At 46.8% G+C, this 22500-nt stretch overlaps 1 protein-coding gene across 3 annotated transcripts; it reads left to right on the plus strand.

Annotated features, from left to right (window-relative positions):
* The first annotated feature begins 1317 nt into the window (after window positions 1–1317).
* Window positions 1318–22181, plus strand: vipr1b (vasoactive intestinal peptide receptor 1b). Of its 3 annotated transcripts, none has more exons than XM_058060509.1 (13): window positions 1318–1553; window positions 7635–7725; window positions 8978–9088; window positions 11325–11428; window positions 12489–12586; window positions 14718–14850; window positions 17157–17310; window positions 17389–17449; window positions 17536–17608; window positions 18515–18606; window positions 19189–19318; window positions 19544–19585; window positions 20891–22181. In XM_058060509.1, exons 1-13 carry the CDS (start codon window positions 1497–1499, stop codon window positions 21080–21082), a joined length of 1338 nt encoding a protein of 445 aa, XP_057916492.1. In that variant the 5' UTR covers window positions 1318–1496; the 3' UTR covers window positions 21083–22181. The 3 variants fall into 3 exon arrangements, with proteins under 3 accessions (XP_057916492.1, XP_057916493.1, XP_057916494.1); XM_058060510.1 differs by having other exon boundaries at window positions 11328–11428; XM_058060511.1 differs by lacking the exon at window positions 19544–19585.
* Window positions 22182–22500: the final 319 nt, after the last annotated feature.

Raw genomic sequence — 22500 nt, forward strand, 5'->3', positions numbered from 1 at the left:
CCATTTCAGCTTTACAGATGCGCATCGGCTCGGTGTGTGGTGGCGAAGCCGTCCACGGGATGAGTCATAATAAAGGTAATTGCAGCACCACTTATGAGTCTGATTGACGCATGAATGAAGGAATGTGTGTCCCAATACTTTAGTAACTTTAGTAACACGTTGTGAGTCTTTGAGGCAGGTGTGTTTTTGTTGCCGTATGCATCCAACCATTTGATTAAAAAAACAAGCTTTTAGATAAATGTCATGCACCAGGCCCGAGGGAGCCATCATTCCAGCGCGTCCGCCTCCGGCGCCCGGCGCCCACAGCTAAGCAGAGCGGCTCCAAATAACATTTCCTTTGAGGATAAACTGCAGATGTGAGCCAAAGTTATGGCCGCAATATTTGAAGACGTGTCACAGTGCGGAGGCGCACCATGCATCGTAAGCAGGCTTCGCCGCCGTTGATTTGATCATTGTTAGCTTTTTCTTCTTCTTTTTGTTGTGTGTGTCTGCCCCCCCCCCCCCGCCCCCCCTTGTTCAGTTTGAGTTCTCAACCATTCTCCTCCCGCACTCGCGTCCAAAGCCTAATAGCCTTTTCATTATGCGCCATTGTGGTCCCTGCATATCAAAGAGACGTTGGCTGCGTGTGACATCTCCGCCCGCCTCGGTACACAGGTGTATCAATCCAATTTCCCTCCATAACGACATGCTCATGGAGGCTGTGTACACGCTGAACACGCAGATGTCGGCTGGAGGTTATATAGCGATAGAGTGTGGCAGCCATGTTTCAGAGTTCCATTAAGGAACGTCACATGGTTAGAACTTGTCCGAAAAGGAGCATGAAGATCATATTTAATCCCACCCCTTCACATCAATGAAGTATCAACGTATGTATCAACTTTCTGCTTCTTGCAGCTTTCCCTGGCCCCGTGGTGGGTTATTTAGCAGCCACAATCAGGGTGTGTTGTTACAATAAATCATATAAAAGGTGGGGCGTTGAAAAACCGAGGTTTGACTGTATTTTTAAAATGTTACCATTTTATAATACTTTGTTTCAAAAATCTGTTTTTTTATTCATGTATTCGAATAATTTGCTGTGGTGTCTGATGTTAAGACGATAAAATGGAAAAGTGATGAAGACCATAGTGATGTTTCCCCACTGAACAGGAGTCACATGGCCCCAATTAGCGGATAATTAGCGCTTCTGCTCCCCCACATCATGTCAGTGCATGATGATGCCTCGCTGCCTCCAGAGGGGTCTGCACTCGGTCTGGACTTGTGAATGGTGCGAAGGAGGAGGAGGAGGAGGGAGGAAGAGGAGGAGGAGGAGGTCCATAGCCAAGCAGCCCACAGCTGGAGGAGCGCACCGAGCCAGAAGCACAACAGTGCTGCTGCCGATGGAGCGGCAGCCGGAGGAGGAGGGGGAAGAAGAAGCTCACCTCACACCTCTGAGCTCCTCCACCAGGCGTGGGACACACCTCACCGGCCAGACCAACCTGAGACGTTAGACCACCAGGATGGATGCTGCACTGGTGCTTCTTGTCCTCCTGCTGCATGGATGTCATCTGCTTCCAGTAAGTACTACTTTACTTTACTGTACTGTACTGTACCTCTGATCTGCCTGTCTAGTATCTGCTAAGTTAAAGTTTAAGAGGTGGTGGGATAGTTCATCACCTTGCTCAAGAGCACTTACAGAGTGGTCAGGAAAGGGGGCAACTCTTCAGCATCTCATTAAACCTTCAATATTTCATTTCATTTTTTAAATCTATGCCTAATACATATCTTATGGTAGGCACCATAAAGTCTGCATTTACATTTAAGATCAGCGCTGCTTCCATAACACGACGCAGTGCAGCTGTACACCCCTGCAAAGGCCAGCCACAATCATAAACACTTGGTTAAGCAAGAGCGCAGACATCGGCCGACATTTGTCACCCCCAAAAAATCAATAGGTGAACCACTACAGTCTAGATGTTAATTGCCCATCCAGCACACTGACAACCTGGTCTCGGAGCCAAAGGAACAGGAAGTAATCAGACTCATCAGAGTACAACTCAGTTCCAGAATACAGTTCATAACACTTTTTTTATTGGGGTTCAAAGGTGACTGAACAAAGTAAAGGAAGGGAAAACTAAAGTAAAAAAAAAAAAAAGACTTTTCCTGAAAAATAAGGGGCATTTCTCCCAGAAATTCTTTCCTTTTTATTTTCCATAAAATGTTCCATATTTGGGCGGCATGGTGGTCTAGGGGTTAGCGCACAGATCTCACAGCTAGGAGACCAGGGTTCAATTCCACCCTCGGGCATCTCTGTGTGGAGTTTGCATGTTCTCCCCGTGCATGCGTGGGTTTTCTCCGGGTACTCCGGTTTCCTCCCACATTCCAAAAACATGCTAGGTTAATTGGCTACTCCAAATTGTCCATAGGTATGAATGTGAGTGTGAATGGTTGTTTGTCTATATGTGCCCTGTGATTGGCTGGCGACCAGTCCAGGGTGTACCCCGCCTTACGCCCGAAGACAGCTGGGATAGGCTCCAGCACCCCCCGCGACCCTCGTGAGGAAAAAGCGGTAGAAAATGAATGAATGAATGTTCCATATTTCTCATGCAAGGATGGACAGGCACTGGATGCTTGAGCAAAATCACTTTTCTTTATTGAATGTTATTTTTTTTTCTTATTTTTTTATTTTTTTTTATTTTAAATTTTAATTTAATATATATATTTTTATTTTTTAAATTTTTTTTTCTTTTATTTTTCAACAAAACCCCTCCCTTACCCCCCCCCGGCAAAACGACGGCAAACTATTGAAACAGGAGGGTTGATATAGGTATGATCCAACGTCGGCAAAACTAGGAAGCATGATTTTTGGGGGGGGGGGCAAAAATGTGGAGCTGCGTGTTTTTCCTTGGATCACAATGAGGAAGCTTAATGTGCACGTTTGCAGGTAAAAGTCATGCAGTTCAATGTAGGAACGTTATCGCTCATTAGGGGTTATGGTTTAATATGTTTCATACATGCATACGACTTACACTGAAATGCTTTATGTTCCAATTCACAGTTCTAAAGTCCGAAAAGGAGTCGAAAGAAGCAACGCTTTAAGGGTGTCGCGAAACAAGATAGTGGAAAAAAATATGAGAACATTTTGCAAAATGCAAATGTAATTTTTTCGTGTACTGTATGCTAGCTGCCCCGCCTCCACCTACCGCGACAAAAAGACGGGGCTCACTCCATTCTTACGGTTGTTCTATGGAACAAACGCAGCACATGGTCCACTTCTTTATTGTATGATTCATGTAGGCCTGGTGCCGAGAAATCTTGTCACGCCTGTGCGACGCCCCTGCCCGTTATGATTGATGATTAATCTGGCGGGCATGGAGGGGCGGAGTAAAATGTCATTAATGAAGGTTTTTGTTGCGTCACATGATTGTAAGATGCTTACGAAACGTGTGCTTCCCATCACGCTCACGGCTTTGGCAGCCTGTCAGGGAAAGCGCTTCTTCCCAGGCAGGATGGACCGAGCGGGGGTATTCTCGCATATGTGGCCCACCCCGGAGAGCTTAAAGATCCCACACACGTCATTTGTTGACATATTTCAGCGCCTCTTATAGGACCTGCAGCCGTGTCTTAACAATAACACGGCCTGACACGTTGCATCAATACGTCCAGCCAGGAAGTGTGCTGCTGAGATAAACGGGATGGCGGGGAGTCCTTTTCGAAAAAGTGCATGTTAGCATTAGCGCTTTCTGATGCGGATGTTTTCTCACTGTTTGTCATCCAAACATTGTACTTTCCAAACCAGATGGCACTGCTTTTCTTAGCGTCCGCCCCGGTTAGCATGTTTTTCAGTTCATGTCTTGTGGCCTTATTAATACACTACAATCCAACTGTGTTCTTAATGTATTTTTATCGGAAAATCTTCTTCTAAAAAGAGGCTCGCTTGAGAAACATTATTGATATTATTTCCTATGGGAAAAATTGGTTCCACTGTAATATTCTGACTGCATTGCTTGCTTTTATTGAAGCAGGCTCAAGTACTTACCCCTCGGAATGAAATTGCCAAGGAGGCTTCCTACACAAAGACTTTTCCCTTGAATAACAATAGATTGATATAACGCTGTAATAACACCATTTGATCGGTCACTGACGGCGAGGCAAAGCTGTGCTGGATATCGCCCAAATCGACATCTGTGCTCCTGCACTGGAAGCCTGTCATCGATGTCAGGAGGCAGTCCGACAACGTAGATTTGTAACAAACACTTAACGGTAGTTCCACGACATGGGGGGGGTAGCCGGGTCCACTGATACTTATCTTGTCCTCACAGCGGGGGGACGACGCACGGGCGGCTTTTATGCAGTCAGCCAATGGTGGCGTCCAAATGACTGCTGCACTGACGAGCTCGCAATCAGTGACGGCACATATTGATGTGATGATTTACCGTACGTGCTGCTCGCCGAGTTCCATCCATCATGTGCACACTTGAACGCTTCCCCGGGAGACTTTACAGGCAAAAAGTTCATATTGGCATTCAAATTGAGCGCCAGTGGGAAAGTTATTAGTATATGTACTACTACATCTCGGAGTAGTCATCCTCCAGCCTCCAGGCAACGAGGATCTTTCACCTTTAAGACAAAATGTTTCTCCTTCTGGAAGTCCATGATGGATGTGTCCCCTGGTGGTGGCCTCAATAGCTATTGCTCGGCGGGGGGGGGGATGAGCGTCATCCATAAAGGTAACACCCGATTCTGCCATTTGTGGCCATTCTTTCCCTGGAATGAGAACATCTCTCCCCCAAAGATGGTCTTATTCCACGTGAAGGGTGGCTACTAGCAGGCTGTTGTGCCAACATTCTATTTTTATGTCACTTTGGTCACTCATCAGCCACGCCTGGCGGCAACAACAACCCCCCACCAGAGACACAAATGGGGAGACTCCACGCTTCAAATTTGAGTTGAGGTGTTTGAGTTGAGAGACCTAGTCTCTCTCTGAGGCGTTTGAATTGAGAGACCTAGTCTCTCCTTGAGGCGTTTGAGTGGAGAGACCTAGTCTCTCCTTGAGGCGTTTGAGTGGAGAGACCTTGTCTCTCCTTGAGGCGTTTGAGCGGAGAGACCTAGTCTCTCCCTGAGGCGTTTGAGCGGAGAGACCTAGTCTCTCCCTGAGGCGTTTGAGCGGAGAGACCTAGTCTCTCCCTGAGATGTTTGAGCGGAGAGACCTAGTCTCTCCCTGAGGCGTTTGAGCGGAGAGACCTAGTCTCTCCCTGAGGCGTTTGAGCGGAGAGACCTAGTCTCTCCCTGAGGCGTTTGAGCGGAGAGACCTAGTCTCTCCCTGAGGCGTTTGAGCGGAGAGACCTAGTCTCTCCCTGAGGCGTTTGAGCGGAGAGACCTAGTCTCTCCCTGAGGCGTTTGAGCGGAGAGACCTAGTCTCTCCCTGAGGCGTTTGAGCGGAGAGACCTAGTCTCTCCCTGAGGCGTTTGAGCGGAGAGACCTAGTCTCTCCCTGAGGCGCTTCAGTTGAGAGACCTAGTCTCTCCCTGAGGCGTTTGAGCGGAGAGACCTAGTCTCTCCCTGAGGCGCTTCAGTTGAGAGACCTAGTCTCTCCCTGATGACAGTTCACCCTACCTTATGTCGAAGGGAAAGCCCAAGCACTCATCTTGTCCTTTGGGTCACTACCGCACGGGTAAAGTGAGAGCAGGCTGATCCTCCTGTTGATCTCACATCTCATCCTTCCTTCACTCTTGAGCAAACCCCCGAGGGACTTCTATGTGATGATTAAATGTATGTTTCTAAATTGCTGCTCTGTATTACATATAAAGAAAAAACAGCACCCTGTGCCCCTGTTAACGAGGCGATTGAGTTCTACCATCACCCTGGTTGGGATCTTGCTCTATGAAGATTTTGTATTTTTCTATGAATTATTCAATTTTTCCCAACTTTTTTATTTGAATACAAAAAGAAACTGATTTTTTTCTTCCAGTTACCAAAGAAATAGGTCAGCTTTCTTACTAATACTTTTGCTTGTGCGTTTCTTTTGTAGCCAATTCTGTTCAGTTCCTCAGAGAAGTCGCTCCGCAGTCGCATCTTCTCCCACAACTTCCTGGTTGTCCTCATTCTTTCATCCGGGCATAAATCCCAAGCCTTTTCTTCCCCATTTTGGGAAATGTCCTTCAAATCTCCAGTCATCAATCACACACGCAGTCTCTTTTGTTCTGCTGTGGTCCACACCCCCCCTCCCTCCCTCCACATCGCCCCCATCTTTATGTGCTGCATCAACACGGACACAAATGAAAGTGTGTGCTTTCACTAATGAATTGGACTCTCAGGACAAGGACCAAGCCACTGCACGTTTTCCATTATTGGATGTTATTCAACACCATCGCTTGTAAACTCTCCTCATTGTCACCCCCCCCTTATTTTTCACGCTTTGCTGTTGTTGTCCATCAGTGCCGCCGCTCTTGTTTGCTATTATAGTCACTCGACGGGCTCCATTGTCCTGAAATGTTATGTTTTACCACTTTGTGTTTAGTCTTGAGTGAAAAGCCCCTCTAGGCTTGCTCGTCGCATGCTCGCTGATACCGAGACCCGGTCAGGCGAATAAGCTAAATACGTCTATTCATGCAGCATTTCTTTATTACATTCAATATTTTCATAAACACAATGTAATGGAACCGTGGCCTGTCCTTCTCAACGAGCAGTGGGTGCTGACCCCTCCCACTTTTCCACCTAAAGTCTTTTTTGGGACTTAATTAAAAAAAAGATAAAAAGAAGAAATGTAATTTGTATTTCCAAGCATTTATTTTGCCATTCATGTTTTTTGTCTATTTACATGCACACAGAAATAGATTGGAGCCCCGCATGTGTAGTATAGCACCCCTACACCGCTACTTATGTATGTATGTGTTAGTGTTGTAGATCACGTATCAAGACTTTTGTGTGAGCCTCCACTCTGAGGGATATTTGGAGTCTCTCTCACTTCATTGGCTTGCGTGGTTCTCATGCTAGGTCACCACGAGGTCTGACCATCTACTCTGATTCTCCCCTGCCAACATCCAAGCTGGCCACTTGATGAACAGTTCATCCTCTCGTCTCCAGGTCATCGTGTGTGTGTGTGCATGTTGAGAGTGTCATGGCGACCCGGTGGGTGAATGACACAGAGGTATTTTGTGCGGCCGTGTTGAACGTCTCTGTGCCAGGCGGAGAGGCGGCTAATAATGCGTCGAGATGTGGCGCCGCGCAGGTGATAAGAGCGTCCTGTTTTTTTTTTTTTTGTCCAGCTCACACGGTACATCGCCGTTCTGGCACATGAGCATGCTGCTGCGCCTCCATCTTTTTTTGTCCTGCCTCGTCAAGATGTCAGTTCCTGCAAGGTGCTGTCACGTCTGACAAGGAGGTCATACCACCTGTGGAGGAAATGCACTAGTTATTTATGGTGCATGTTATTACATTTTTTTGTATCATGTATGAAATGGTTTGGACCTGAGTTCTTGTACGAAAAGTACTCATTTGAACAGGACTTGAAGGCACCGTGCTGAAATGATGCACTAATTCCAGGCGGTTTCCAAACATGGTGTTGACTAAGTCGGGAACCATTTTTGGTAACCCGAGCATGTGTTTAAAACAAATTGCTGAATGTTAACGGAGTCCTTTCTCCTTTGCCTTTTCCAGGTGCTATCCCTGCAGATGTGCGACGTGATGAGCGAGATCGAGCTGGAGCGGGAACGCTGCGAGAACATTACATCGGGGAATGTCACTTCAGGTGTGGAAAGTCCAAAATGTCAGCTTTTTTTGCACACATACTGGTGTGTAATGGTACGCCGCCGTCACCGTTTGGTCCGTGTCCTTGCGTTTTAGGTCACGGTTGTGTACAATTTGCAAACAAAATGGTTTTGATGAATTTTGAAATGAAGAACCAGGTAATACAATACTCTTCTGATCTAAAAAAAAATACTGAAAACAAATTCATTGTCAAATGACTGAAAATGGTAATCAAATGAATCACAGTTTTCAGTTGAGTTGTGGACTTCTATAGAGCAGCTCCACACAATAACCGACACAGAAAGCTTCCTCGATCTTCCAGAATCTGAACCTATTCCAGCTGTATTTCCTTGGATTCCCAATATAATTTATTCCACCCACGGCCCGTTCATGTTGGTGGAAGATATTCCATTCCTAGCATTGGCGCTGACATAAAAGTTCTTGTTGGACCCCTCCCCCATCACACTTTTATAAATGTGATGTGGCCAATTATGCAAATGACATCTACGTATCTGACACACTTTGCACTCACCTTTAATCAGTTAATGACTCAATCAGTGGTTGCTTCAGGCTGATGAATGCTAATTAGCACGATATTTGGGACAATTATACTCTTCTCATTACTTTGGGTGAGAATTTTGCGAGAGGAAAGTCGTCAGGTGTCCGCCATGTTCCATTCTGCGGCCCCAGAAAGCCCGAATGCTTCATAAATGTAAAGCTCCGATCCACCGTGGAAGTCTATTTATAAGCGCTGGCCGTGAACATATGGCGCATCACCCTAAAAGCAGACACGACTAATTCACTTAAGAGCGTCGGGGATGTAACCTCAGACGGCAGCTTCCACTTCCTTCCCCGTCCAGGAAGCAGATAAACGACGTGGACAAATGAAGGTCATTGCGGAGATAAGGCGGCGTCTTGTCCGTACGGACGCGAGGATGTTGATGCATGATGTGATGCATGTTATTAAAAGGGCAGGACGGGTGGGGTGGAGCACACTTAAATCTGCAGACCTGTCAGTCACTCTTTTGCCACGGTTACACACACGCAAAATTGTTGTTATTGTACTACATTGTACAGGTTTGTCATATTTTGGTTGTCATTTTAGCGACGTGAGAGACATAATGGACTCAAGAACAAGAACTTTGTCATTCTGTGTGGTTGATGTCATGTGATGTGTGTAGACGCATCTCGCCATGTCTGTGGCCTCCAGCGCGCGAGTGACGTTACGGTGACCTTACGTTGTGGTTGGGCAGGTTGCCAAGGCATGTGGGACATCGTGGCCTGCTGGCCCTCGGCCGGCGTGGGGGAAGTGGTGACTATAACGTGTCCCGCCTACTTCAGCTACTTCAGCGACCAGCACAAAGGTAAACACTTCTCACTTCCTTCAGCGTGGCCGCCATCTTCTATCATACGTTTTAGTCTCTTTAACTCTGCTCCTGCCGCATCTCCCTGTCCTGTCTCTGTATTTTTGGCCAAAACATACACAGGAAAAATACACAGGAAGTAGTCTTAAAGGTACGGTATTTGTTTTTCAGCAATGGAGATGCTTTTAAAAGAAAGCAAACATTTGACTGTGAAGGTGTTACTTTGGCAAGTAGAACTTCCTAATTCTTCTTTAAGCAACCAGCCCCCCCCCCCCCTTACTGATCCAGGTTGCTGTGAGAAGCACGCAGCATTTTTACAGGAAGCAACAAAGAGATGAGACGTGTAAACTCCGCGGAAGATTACAGCATGAGTTCATAAAAACAATCCAGCGCCGCGCTTCATCCTTTTAATCTTCAGCAAGCAGACTGGAAGGGAGTTGGGCTGAGGAAGATAAATGGAAAGCTAAAGTCCAAAGTTATTTACAAAACCATATCCAGTATATTATCCAGGACCCCCGAGCGCTGGTGACGCTGCAGTCTGGACTCCGGGTCACGAGTCGGCAAGCTGACATGAATCAAGACATCGATATGTGAGGAACGTTTGATTCGAGGTGTTTTGCTAGCATTCAGCTTCTTGGTAATCAATACCTGCAAAAGAAGCACAATTAAACCACCTCCATGTTTTTGGTCTAATTGCTCTCTTCAAAGAATCCTTGACTTGACATTCCACCATCCCACCCGTCACCTTTTCCCCGCCTCTCGTGGATGATAAGTTCAGGTGCAGTTATCACCGCGAACAGTACGATAATCAGTAGCTTCCTGCCTCAGGGACGTAGCATCGTGTGAAAATTCAGTGTCCATCGCACGCGGCCGCCTCGGACGCCAACGTGCTGTCATTTCTCCTTCCGTACGACGTGCCATCAATCACGGCTCCCTCGCTTGACAAATGGTAATCTTTGGAGATTGCAGGGTATTTTTCATCCAATCTATCCTTCCGTACAGTCCGAGACCCAGGTTGGGACAAATAATCCCCCTTTCATGTCTGTTCTCAGCACCGGACCGTTCACACAGAAATACCACTTATTTTGTTCTCTGACGCTCCCAGAATCTACTCATGAGTTCAGATACTTTCAGACGGAATAGCCATGTCTCGTTATAGAGAGGAGGCATTTATTCATGCAGAGAGGAAGCTAGTGTGACCGTAATTACAACTAAACATGTTTTTAACTGGGGGGGGGGGCATTCATTTGTATCAGTGACCAATGCATCTGTAATTGAAGCAGGGCGTCTATTGGAGCAGGGCATCTATAATTGAAGCAGGGCGTCTATAATTGAAGCAGGGCGTCTATAATTGGAGCAGGGCGTCTATAATTGGAGCAGGGTATCTATTGGAGCAGGGCGTCTATAATTGGAGCAGGGTATCTATTGGAGCAGGGCATCTATAATTGGAGCAGGGCATCTATTGGAGCGGGGTGTCTATAATTGAAGCAGGGCGTCAATTGGAGCAGGGCGTCTATAATTGGAGCAGGGCGTCTATAATTGAAGCAGGGCGTCTATAATTGGAGCAGGGTATCTATTGGAGCAGGGCATCTATAATTGGAGCAGGGCATCTATTGGAGCGGGGTGTCTATAATTGAAGCAGGGCGTCAATTGGAGCACGGTGTCTATAATTGAAGCAGGGCGTCAATTGGAGCAGGGCGTCTATAATTGAAGCAGGGCATCTATTGGCGCAGGGCGTCTATCTTGGGATGTCACCACCTGCAGGGGCATTTATTTGCTAAAGGTATTGTGTGGGCGCAGCAATGGTAAAGGTACTTTCAGCTATCTCGTGGTCTATTTCAGGGGAGGCATTTATTTGACACCCTGGTGATGAACTGAACTGGGGGGGGGGGGGTGTTTGTTGTTTGTTTGAAGTAAGGGATTTACCAGAGAGGAGGCTTTGGTTTGCACGAATGTTGAGCTATGAAACACCAACCTATTGCCAACTATTTGAGGTGAGGCTCTTATTTGTTACTGTGAAGTGTTAATTGAGTCCTGGTGTTTACTGCGTTTATGAGAGTGGGTACACTATTCAAGGATGCATGATTCATAGTTTATTCACTTTGCTCGTGTTTGGGCGGAGTCATGTTAATGTAATCACTCCCAGCTGTCTGTTTGAGGTGTGGCATTTATTTCATTGGAGTAATGCTTGCGATGATAGTAGTCACATGTCAGGTTGTACATTCTTGTCCGGAAGCAGGTAACCTCTCCAAGACGTGCACGGCAGACGGCTGGACCGAGATGCACCCGGTGGACATCGCCTTGAACTGCGGCTACAACGTCAACAGCACCAGCGACGACGTAAGTAAACGCATCGCCTGTCTTCATTCTTCCTGGCGTCCCAGCAGGAGGCCTCCAAACGGGAAGCGTTCCTTTGAGTTTCGCTCGCACGGCGGATGGCGGCTCTTAGACGTCTTGTCAGGAAATCGCTTTGAGGTGTTTGCTGCGTTTGCTGTGTGCGCCGCTTTCCTCACAAGGAGCTCAAACACGCAGGAAACGTTTCATGGCAACATTCAAGCTGGGAAAGAAGCTAAAGCCTTTATTTAGAATATCATGTTGGGGCTGCAAAAAAGTGTCCTGCCTGGGGGGGTTTTGGGGGGGGGGGGGGTAATGGCGGGTCCATCACGAGCATAGTCTTGCCATGACAAAATTCGAGACACTAAATGTCCCTATCGTTATCGTTATGATGCGTTCCAGGCAAATTGTTTTGAGGCTATTTAATAGGATGCGTGAGTCAAGAACGAGTCGTTCAAATTTCAAGTCAAGTTTTTTCATAAAATTGGGACTCACTGGTTCTCGTCTGAGTTAACTCGTCCACTTAATCACCACTGCTACCGACATCTTGACTTTCACTGATTCACGGGTACTCGACAAAGACTCGAGTTTGACCGACTCATGGGTACAAAACAACGACTCGTCAGCTGTTTGTTTGATTTGCTTGTGCTCCATGACGACTCACTTGAGTGAATCGGGTACTCAGAACTGGAAGTAGTAAAAGGAATGTAGGAATGTTATTAAGCCCCAATTTCAAGGTGCGGAATAAAGCTGACCTGAGATGTTTACGTTCCCGAGTGTATTCCTGCTGCACACAGTATTCCGGCCCATCTTGTCCATATCGAGTCAAATGTTGGGAGGGAATCGAGTGCACTGCAGGGGTGGAAAAGCTTCCTCTCAGTCTGCAGCATCCCTGCTGAGGCTCTTTAAAAAGCAGTCCGCATCCCGTCTCAGCATGCTTGATACGAGCGGCCTCGTAATCACATTTCCTCCCGTGCTGTGAGAACGTCACGGAGAAAACCTCCGTGAAATGTTGCTACTGTATAATTTCTCATCAGCGTGGGCGTCCTAATGCTTTTGTCCGCAGGGCAAGTTTTTTTGGCAAGTGAAGATCGGCTACACCATCGGCCACAGCGTCTCCCTCATCTCCCTCACCACCGCCATCGCCATCCTCTGCATCTTCAGGTATGACGCAACACCGGACACCAGTCGCATACGTCACGTCCATGCTATTCCTGACGGCTAATCGCATTCATGTGAGCGCTTGTCTCTCGGCATTGACTTCACGCTTCATCGTCTTTAAGGCGGCCGTGAACTTTAGCATTTTTGCAATGATGACGGATGGCGAGGGCGGAGCGACACGTCCGCTTCCGCTACCGATGTCATCTGCAGCAGCGCGGGAATGAGCGGCTTAGCCAAACGGCAACACCAGAAAGCCGTTTCTTGCAAAAGGAAAGCCGTCAATCAAGCTTTCGGCATCTTTGGGGATGAAACGCTGACGTGATGATGGCATGGAATACAAAGCCAACCCCGTGGCATCAGCCTCCGTTTAGATTCCCGTCTATACATTAATAATCGGCAAAGCAGGGTCCCACTTTTCATGGGGGTCAGGCTCCAAGACACCCCCCCATGCCATTAAAACATATTCCATTTAAGTTAAGATAAAAAAACTTATTTCCAATGGGAGTCCATGTGATCAACTAATAAACCATACAAACTAGTTCACATCCATTCATTTTCTATGCCGCTTATCCTCGCCGGGGTATGCTGGAGCCTATCCCAGCCGTCTTGGACGAGAGGCAGGGTCCACCCTGGACTGGGGGCCAGCCAATCCCAGTGCACATATAGACAAATTCCCACCCACATTCATACCTATGGACAATTTAGGATGTTTTTGGGATGGGGGAGGAGAAAACCACGCACACGCGGGGAGAACTTGCAGGCTCCACACAGAGATGTGTGGCCTGCACGCTAACCACTCGTCCGCCGTGCAGCCCCTAAATTATTTTCATATTTCTTAATTATTGTCTGTATTTTTATTGCGCCCATTTTTCCCATTCATGACATGAATATGATTGAAATCGATGAAATGTCAGCAGACGTTATCGACGTTTCATCCAATGTCCCTTTAATAAAAGATAACCAAGTTATATCGAACATGGGATGCACGTTCTCTTGTCCGGTATATTTATTTATTGAACGCATCATTGGAATTGCATGGCTAATTTAGCAGGATATGAAATAAAGTGGCGGCACGGCGGTCGAGTGGTTAGCGCGCAGACCTCATAGCTAGGAGACCAGGGTTCAATTCCACCCTCGGCCATGTCTGTGTGGAGTTTGCATGTTCTCCCTGTGCATGCATGGGTTTTCTCCGGGTACTCCGGTTTCCTCCCACATTCCAAAAACATGCTAGGTTAATTGGCCACTCCAAATTGTCCATAGGTATGAATGTGAGTGTGAATGGTTGTTTGTCTATATGTGCCCTGTGATTGGCTGGCGACCAGTCTAGGGTGTACCCCGCCTCTCGCCCAAAGACAGCTGGGATAGGCTCCAGCACCCCCCACGACCCTGGTGAGGAAAAGCGGTAGAAAATGAATGAATGAATGAATGAAATAAAGTGAAGCTTCAGGTGACTTTGGGTGGACGTGATCGGACGTTCTAAGTGGTCCTCCTCCGCTGAGCACACGTCCTCTCTCCAGCACACTTCATCTTGTGTGGGTGGGGCCTGAGGGAGCCTGAGAAAATTACTTTTCTGAGTTCCATTTCATTGTGGTTCCGACCCGTCCGACTCGTCCTTCCTAGAAGTCGGCCCCCGCCACGGAAAAAGACATCCCTGCTCTAAATGTGAACACCTGGGAGGTTGATTTCCTCCTAAAGTCGGCGTGAAGCGGAGCCAAGTAGAATGATCGGACCGGAAGGGGGGGGGGGCAGCTTGGCAGGATGTGAGGAATGTTTTGGTCAGGGGGCGGGAGATAAGGAGCACCTGCTCCCTGAAGGTACCTCAGGCAGTTTGCAGAAAGTCCAAGTGTCCATGTCGTACCCGAGGAGCTTGATCACACGCCCGTGTAATCCCGCCTCATCCTTTGTGGCGTCCAATTAGACGCTGGGCCTTTACCCCCCGCTAAGACCTTCAACATCAGACGTCCGTCAATGGAAAGCCGTGCTTGGATGCTCATGCATTTTAAAGCCTTCCCAGAACATCAGTCATTCCAAGTTGTCTCGGAATTAGACGCTCGTCGCGCTGAGCTAATAACGGCGAGGACGCGGGACAGCGAGGACAAATTGAAATGCTTGTGAGCATCTCCTTGTCTCCCAGGAAGCTGCACTGCACCAGGAACTACATCCATATGCATCTGTTTGTCTCCTTCATCCTGAAGGCCATCGCCGTCTTCATCAAGGACGTCGTCCTCTACGAGGTCGGCGAGGTGGACAACTGCTCGTCGGGCTCGGTGAGTACACCCGTTGTTTTAGTGATGGGCAGGACCCCGGCATCTGGAAAAGGGGGCTTTCTGGGGCTCACAGAGCAACCACACGGAAGGGGGTGGGGGTCATGTTGTCAGAACTAATGAGATCACCATGGGAGGTGGGAACAAGAACACACATGGAGAATCAAACCAGAATCTGAAACTTATGCAAAGTCAGAAAAAAATGGATTGGACCATCAGATCTTAGCATATGCTAATGGTAATGCTGTCACGGTCGCCACCGACGGTCTTTCGCTCCAAGAGCATCAAAGCTTCTGTTACATATCGTCTTGGAAGTCCCGCCCCCCGGAAGAACATCATCGTCATCCCCAGCAACATCCGGCCCCCCCATGACTGACAGCCACCCTTTTTCGAAGACTTTGGGCTCATTTGTATGCATCACACCAGCAGAAGGCTCCATCCGCCCATCTGGCTTCGTTTGCGTCCCCTCGACATGCCGAGTGGGAATCCTCATGATCCTCAGCGCCAGATGCCTTTACACACACACACACACACACACACACACACACACACACATGCATGCTTAATTGGAAACTAATTAGCCAAATGTTTACTGTCCCACAAGGTGCTCTTTTAATTCTTGACTTTGTGGTGTTTACAAACGGCTAAAAGTTTGATGGACATGTATGGAGGGGTCCCGTGTTGGTACCCGTTTGTGTAGCGCATATACGGTACCCGTTTGTGTAGCGCATATACGGTACCCGTTTGTGTAGCGCATATACGGTACCCGTTTGTGTAGCGCATACACGGTACCCGTTTGTGTAGCGCATATACGGTACCCGTTTGTGTAGCGCATATCCGGTACCCGTTTGTGTAGCACATATCCGGTACCCGTTTGTGTAGCGCATATACGGTACCCGTTTGTGTAGCGCATGTACGGTACCCGTTTGTGTAGCGCATGTACGGTACCCGTTTGTGTAGCGCATATACGGTACCCGTTTGTGTAGCGCATATACGGTACCCGTTTGTGTAGCGCATATACGGTACCCGTTTGTGTAGCACATATCCGGTACCCGTTTGTGTAGCGCATGTACGGTACCCGTTTGTGTAGCGCATATACGGTACCCGTTTGTGTAGCGCATATACGGTACCCGTTTGTGTAGCGCATATACGGTACCCGTTTGTGTAGCGCATATACGGTACCCGTTTGTGTAGCGCATATACGGCACCCGTTTGTGTAGCGCATATACGGCACCCGTTTGTGTAGCGCATATACGGTACCCGTTTGTGTAGCGCATATACGGTACCCGTTTGTGTAGCGCATATCCGGTACCCGTTTGTGTAGCGCATATCCGGTACCCGTTTGTGTAGCGCATATCCGGTACCCGTTTGTGTAGCGCATATCCGGTACCCGTTTGTGTAGCGCATATCCGGTACCCGTTTGTGTAGCGCATATACGGTACCCGTTTGTGTAGCGCATATACGGTACCCGTTTGTGTAGCGCATATACGGTACCCGTTTGTGTAGCGCATATACGGTACCCGTTTGTGTAGCGCATGTACGGTACCCGTTTGTGTAGCGCATATACGGTACCCGTTTGTGTAGCGCATATACGGTACCCGTTTGTGTAGCGCATATACGGTACCCGTTTGTGTAGCTTATATCACATGAATATAAACAATAATTCATCTAGCTCACTTTCCCCTTATATGATACCATTACAACTTTTAGTTTATTCATTTATTTATTAGTTTATATATTAATGATCATATAAAAATACTACATGACTGCATTTAAGATGAAGAAGATATTATTAAAATGAAATATAATTGAGTACAACTCACTACAACAGTTATATGTAATACTGCTACAACTGTTCATAATAATAATAATAATATTCATTAGAATAGAAAAATACTAAGACTGGAAATATTTTTACTGTTAAAATAACAAATCATTTACTTCATTGATATTTTGTTATTGAAAGATTTATTATGCTAATAAAAAAAGCAGAGGTCGTGTGCATTGCTAAGTCAAATGTTTGAAGACACGTGGTCATCTTCTAGGATGAGAACGTGTCTCCAAAGCTTTGACTGGTGTACTGGTGTCCATGCCATGGCCCATACAAAGACTCATGGTACTACTGGTACTACTGGTTCTAATGGTTCTAATGGTACTAATGGTACTAATGGTACTAATGGTTCTAATGGTACTAATGGTACCACTGGTACTAATGGTACTAATGGTACTAATGGTACTACTGGTACTAATGGTACTACTGGTCCCGGCTGAGGTTGCGGTAACCCACGTGCTGTGGATGATGCGTGCAGGTGGGCTGCAAGGCGGTGATGGTGTTCTTCCAATATGGCGTCATGGCCAGCTTCTTCTGGCTGCTGGTGGAAGGCCTCTACCTCCACGCCCTGCTGGCCGTCTCCTTCTTCTCGGAGAGGAAGTACTTCTGGGCGTACATTCTCATCGGCTGGGGTGAGGACGTCCCTCACGTCCTTTGGCTGTGTGCACGCTAAATCACGTCTCGTTTCCGTCTCGCATGTTGTCTCCCAGGGGGGCCGGCCATCTTCATCACTGCTTGGAGCGTCGCCAAAGCCTACTATAACGATATCGGGTGAGACAAACGCTGCTGCCTCTCTGTGACCCGTGTGTGTTTGTGTGTGTGCGTGTTGCGTTCACGGTCGTTTCCTGTTTGGGCAGCTGCTGGGACATCATCGAGACCACCGACGTCTTCTGGTGGATCATCAAAACCCCCATCCTGGCATCCATCCTGGTAGGTGCACCAGCCGTCACGGCACTGTGCTCGACAACGCGGACATGAGCATCTCTGCTGTTGCCATAGCGACCCTGCATCACCTGCTTTGGCAGTCCACAGTGGTGTTTTCATGTCAAAGGTGTTAAAGAGACAGTACCTGCTGTCTCCTCCAGGAGAAGCTCCACTCCTTATTGGGGGCGTGTTGCTCCACCCCTAAACACACTTTTAGACAAATAGAAGCCCCCCGGGCCCCCCCGATATAAACACCTTACTTCAAATAAACAGCATGCACCAATCATGGCTGCGGGACTCCACTTGTTGCTAGGCAGGATTCAAACTGCCCCAATTTTGTTTGCTTGCACACCCCCATTTAGCAAGTTCATGCTCTGTATTATATATAAAGTACATATCGGTAAGTGAATATATAATGTACTAATATACTACATTCTATTCCTATTACTGTAATAATAATATGAACGATTCCTTAAAGGAAAGTTCCACTCCAAAAGTGCAGGGGGGCCAGGCAAAGAATGCGTCTGCGTCTTCCTTTAAACGTCTTCTACGTGCTGGAAGGGTTGGCGTGACCCCGCTGGGAGGCGTTGTCGGTAATGGCTGTCATTTTTGGACTCGTCGTCTTTTGTGCCGCGGCAGGTTGTCAGTCCGCTTCGTGCCCGACGACACTTTCCTCTTCCTCAGGAGTCTGAAGATGATGTCGTGGTTTTTTCTCCTCCTCTTGGAGGAAGCGGAGTAGTTGGCATGGAGGCCGGGTGTTTAATCGTTAGCCAAATATTATGATTGGCGGTTATGGAAGACATGTGGTTTGACGCCGCAATCCAACGCATCTGGTCTTCTTCAAACGCGTCTTCTGTAGGCCGGGTCTACGGAAGCGTCCCAAATTGAGTTCTGTGCTTCTGTCCTCCACAGATGAACTTCATCCTCTTCATCTGCATCATCCGAATACTCCGCCAGAAGATCACCTGCCCGGACATCGGGAGGAACGAGTCCAACCAGTACTCGTAAGTGGAATGTGGGACACGCGTCCCAATACTTATGTACACAAACGGTGTCCAAAGTGCGGCCCGGCGGCCATTGATGTCCTGCACCTTGTGTTTTTTGGTAAAATTATGTACTATTGGGGGCGGCACGGTGGTCTAGGGGTTAGCGCCAGACCTCACAGCTAGGAGACCAGGGTTCAATCCCACCCTCGGGCATCTCTGTGTGGAGTTTGCATGTTCTCCCCGTGCATGCGTGGGTTTTCTCCGGGTACTCCGGTTTCCTCCCACATTCCAAAAACATGCTAGGTTAATTAGCCATTCCAAATTGTCCATAGGTATGAATGTGAGTGTGAATGGTTGTTTGTCTATATGTGCCATGTGATTGGCTGGCGACCAGTCCAGGGTGTACCCCGCCTTACGCCCGAAGACAGCTGGGATAGGCTCCAGCACCCCCCCCCCCCGCGACCCTTGTGAGGAAAAAGCGGTAGAAAATGAATGAATGAATGAATGTACTATTGGATATGACAGGAAAACTGGCTCTGATAAGGCGGCCATGATTGACAAGTAGGCAGCATCCTTTATCGCTTCCTCTTCCCGCTCCAGGAGGCTGGCCAAGTCCACGCTGCTCCTGATTCCTCTCTTCGGGATCAACTTCATCGTGTTTGCATTCATCCCCGAGCAGGTCAAGACGGAGCTCAGGCTCGTCTTCGATTTGATTCTGGGCTCCTTTCAGGTACGTTTGTTTTTTTGTCGCCTTCCAATGCTGCGTTTTCTTCCATCTTCAGATGTTGCGTTCAGGTTGCGCACGTGATGAGCACTTCGACTTCATTTATCACGCTCCATAAAGGCCGACGGTTTCGTTTTTAACACGTTTTTAACGTCATGTTTATGGACCAATAAAGCGACGTAACGAGCCGCTTGGACCACATGACCAGGGTGCGTTTGTTTCCTCCTGCAGGGCTTTGTGGTGGCCGTGCTCTACTGCTTCCTCAATGGAGAGGTGGGTGCCTCTTTACACTTCCTGTGTGCTATATTTCTATTATTATTATTATGATTATTATTACTATTATTATTGTTATTATTATTCATTCATTTTCTACCGCTTTTCCTCACGAGGGTCGCGGGGGTGCTGGAGCCTATCCCAGCCGTCTTTGAGCGAGAGGCGGGGTACACTCTGGACTGGTGGCCAGCCAATCACAGGGCACATATAGACAAACAACCATTCACACTCACATTCTGTCATCATTATTATTATTATTATTATTATTATTATTATTATTATTATGAAGCAGCATAGTGACAGTAAATATACTAATATTTACTAATATACTAATAAAATAACGATTGAAATCATTTCAGAAATCATTATCATAACTAAGTCATTTAAAAACAAAGGGACATTCAGGACATTTATTATTATCAAAATGTTATTTACTTTACATACCATAGCATTATTATTATTATTATTAATAAGCAGCATAGTGACAGTAAATATACTAATATTTACCAATATACTAATAAAATAACAATTGAAATCATTTCAGAAATCATTATCATAACTAAGTCATTTAAAAACAATGGGGGGACATTCAGGACATTTATCAATGTTTTTATTTACTTTACATACCATAGCATTATTATTATTATTATTATTATTAATAATAAGCAGCATAGTGACATCTATCATCGATCTTTCCCCAAATGGTGTCACAACATGAATGAAAAAGTTAGACTAGGACTAACTTTATGTTGTTGTGTCAGCAGCCAGACACGTGACAAGGAATCTAGAATATGATTGGCCGATCTTCTCCAGTGTAAGTCTAGCCCGCCTTTTTCTTCCCGCCAACGCAAGTCAAGCCTTTTCCTTGCAATTAGTGCTGGCATCACACAATTGGCCACGCCGGGGAGAACATCATCTTCTCGCCCGCCCGGCTGCAGGAAAGAAAGACAAACCGGGAAAAAAGTATCTTGGCAAATTGCTGAGGCGGCAAAAGCCGACGTCGCTTCCACTTTCATCCGTCACGACGTCAAAGTAGCGTTGGGCTGACTTGCAATCTTCTTTTTAGGCTGCTGTCTGTCACCAGACGCCCAAATTCTCCTCTCTTTCTTGTAAAAAGGCAAAGGGAAACGTATCCACGTTCAAATCCCACACTGCCAACCCGCGCGGTCGCAGGAAGAATCAGACCCAAAAAGAAAACGCATGCACTCCAACCCAGATCACAGGAGCGCTCCCAATCCGTGAGCACCCTAATGCGGCCCCCCCGCAGGTCACCCCACTGATGCCCGTTGCGCTCCCCACGTGCAGGTGCAGGGCGAGATGAAGAGGAAGTGGCGGCGTTGGCACCTGCAGCGCTACATGGGCGGCGAAGGCAAATACCAGCAGCCGTCCATCGGCAGCAGCAACAACTTCAGCACGCAGATCAGCATGCTGACGCGCTGCAGCCCCAAAACGCGGCGCGCGTCCTCCTCCGGCCACGACGACCTGTCCTGCATTTGAACTCCTCCGACCGCGGCGGCGTCTTCTTCACCGCCATTTGACCATCAACGTCTCCGCTTCCTCATTCTCCTTTCTTTTTGCTGCTTCACTTTGCGAGCCAGTGTGTCCAAAGTGCGTCCCGGGGGCCTTTTACGGCACACGGCTTGCTTTGTTTGTGGCCCGTGGCGTATTGTAACAGTGAAATGAATGATAAAATGGAGGACTACCAAACCAAACTTCGCCAGAAAATGAGTTGATATGAGCTAGCTAACAATCACTGGGACCTGTTTCGACTACGTAAGCCTTTGTGTTCCATTTTAACCATTAGTGTTTAGTCCGCCAAGCCATGCGGCTATGCTAACAACAAACAGCAGCCTACATCGTAGCTTTGTGTTATTGCTTTTGCTTTAATGCTTGTTTTGCTATTTTTGCTGCTGTTGTTTGTCACTTTTACAAATTCTATATTTCATTTTGGTTCATAACACCGTGACTTTATTCACAGAATATTTGGACTTTATTTTAGTAATAACCAAACTTTATTCTTTGTTTTGTTACTCATTTGGCAGAAATTATCATAATTTTTTCCCTCTTAGTTTTATAACTTTATACTTGTAAATATTTTAATCATAAGTTACATCGTTTTGTTAATATTCTGACTTTATTCTAATATTTCTACTTTATTCTTGTGGTTTTTGTTAGTGTTCTTGTTTCATTGTGTCAAGGTTCCGCTAATGGCCCTCGGGCCGCACTTTGGACAGCCCTGGTATATTTTGGACCCCCAGGTATTCGAGGCTTCATGTTGTCGGACGCTCAGCCGCCTCCACAAAGTGAAAGAAACTACCTCAAGAACGAAAGAAGGACCAATTGGACATCTTTCAAACATTTCACCCTGTTGCCAGGCAGAATTGCTGGCAAAAAAAAACAAACATATGTCATGTGACCAGGATGGAATGTACAGTAAATATTGCGGCAACCTGGGATGGTGTCTGTCGCTGTTGGTTGTTGCTATTCAACTGGATGTTGTGTATCAAGTACTTGACATTTGTGTGTAATACTGCTGTACTGGATGTGTATTCTCAGTGTGTGATGGTTTTTCATATTAAAAATGTCAGGAAACTCATCTCGACACAGACTGCCCCCCCCCCCCCAATGTTCACCTTCCCATGCATTTGTTTATTTGACCAATCTTTTGATCTTTTATTCGTATTTTTATTGATATATTTATTTTTCATTCCTTCTCTTTGCCTCACGAGGCCCAAAATATTTATTTGGGGTTCCTTATTCAAATATTTATTTCATGGATTTTGATTGAATTTATTCATTTCTGATACAGTATATGACATTTTATTCATTATGTATTTTATTATTCCATTTGTAAAAAAAAATATTTGTTATTAATTTTGGCGTTGATCACAATATTGTATGTATTTATTTGAGTT

Source organism: Doryrhamphus excisus, chromosome 21, assembly GCF_030265055.1.
Source record: "Doryrhamphus excisus isolate RoL2022-K1 chromosome 21, RoL_Dexc_1.0, whole genome shotgun sequence".
Lineage (NCBI taxonomy): Eukaryota > Metazoa > Chordata > Actinopteri > Syngnathiformes > Syngnathidae > Doryrhamphus > Doryrhamphus excisus.

What these genes read in the sequence shown, in the direction of transcription:
- vipr1b (XM_058060509.1), top strand. Translation starts at nt 1,497, where the DNA reads ATGGATGCTGCACTGGTGCTTCTTGTCCTCCTGCTGCATGGATGTCAT. An exon ending in CTTCAGCGACCAGCACAAAG is followed by an intron (nt 9,089 to 11,324) that starts GTAAACACTTCT and finishes CTTGTCCGGAAG; the next exon opens with CAGGTAACCTCTCCAAGACG. An exon ending in TGATTCTGGGCTCCTTTCAG is followed by an intron (nt 19,319 to 19,543) that starts GTACGTTTGTTT and finishes TTCCTCCTGCAG; the next exon opens with GGCTTTGTGGTGGCCGTGCT.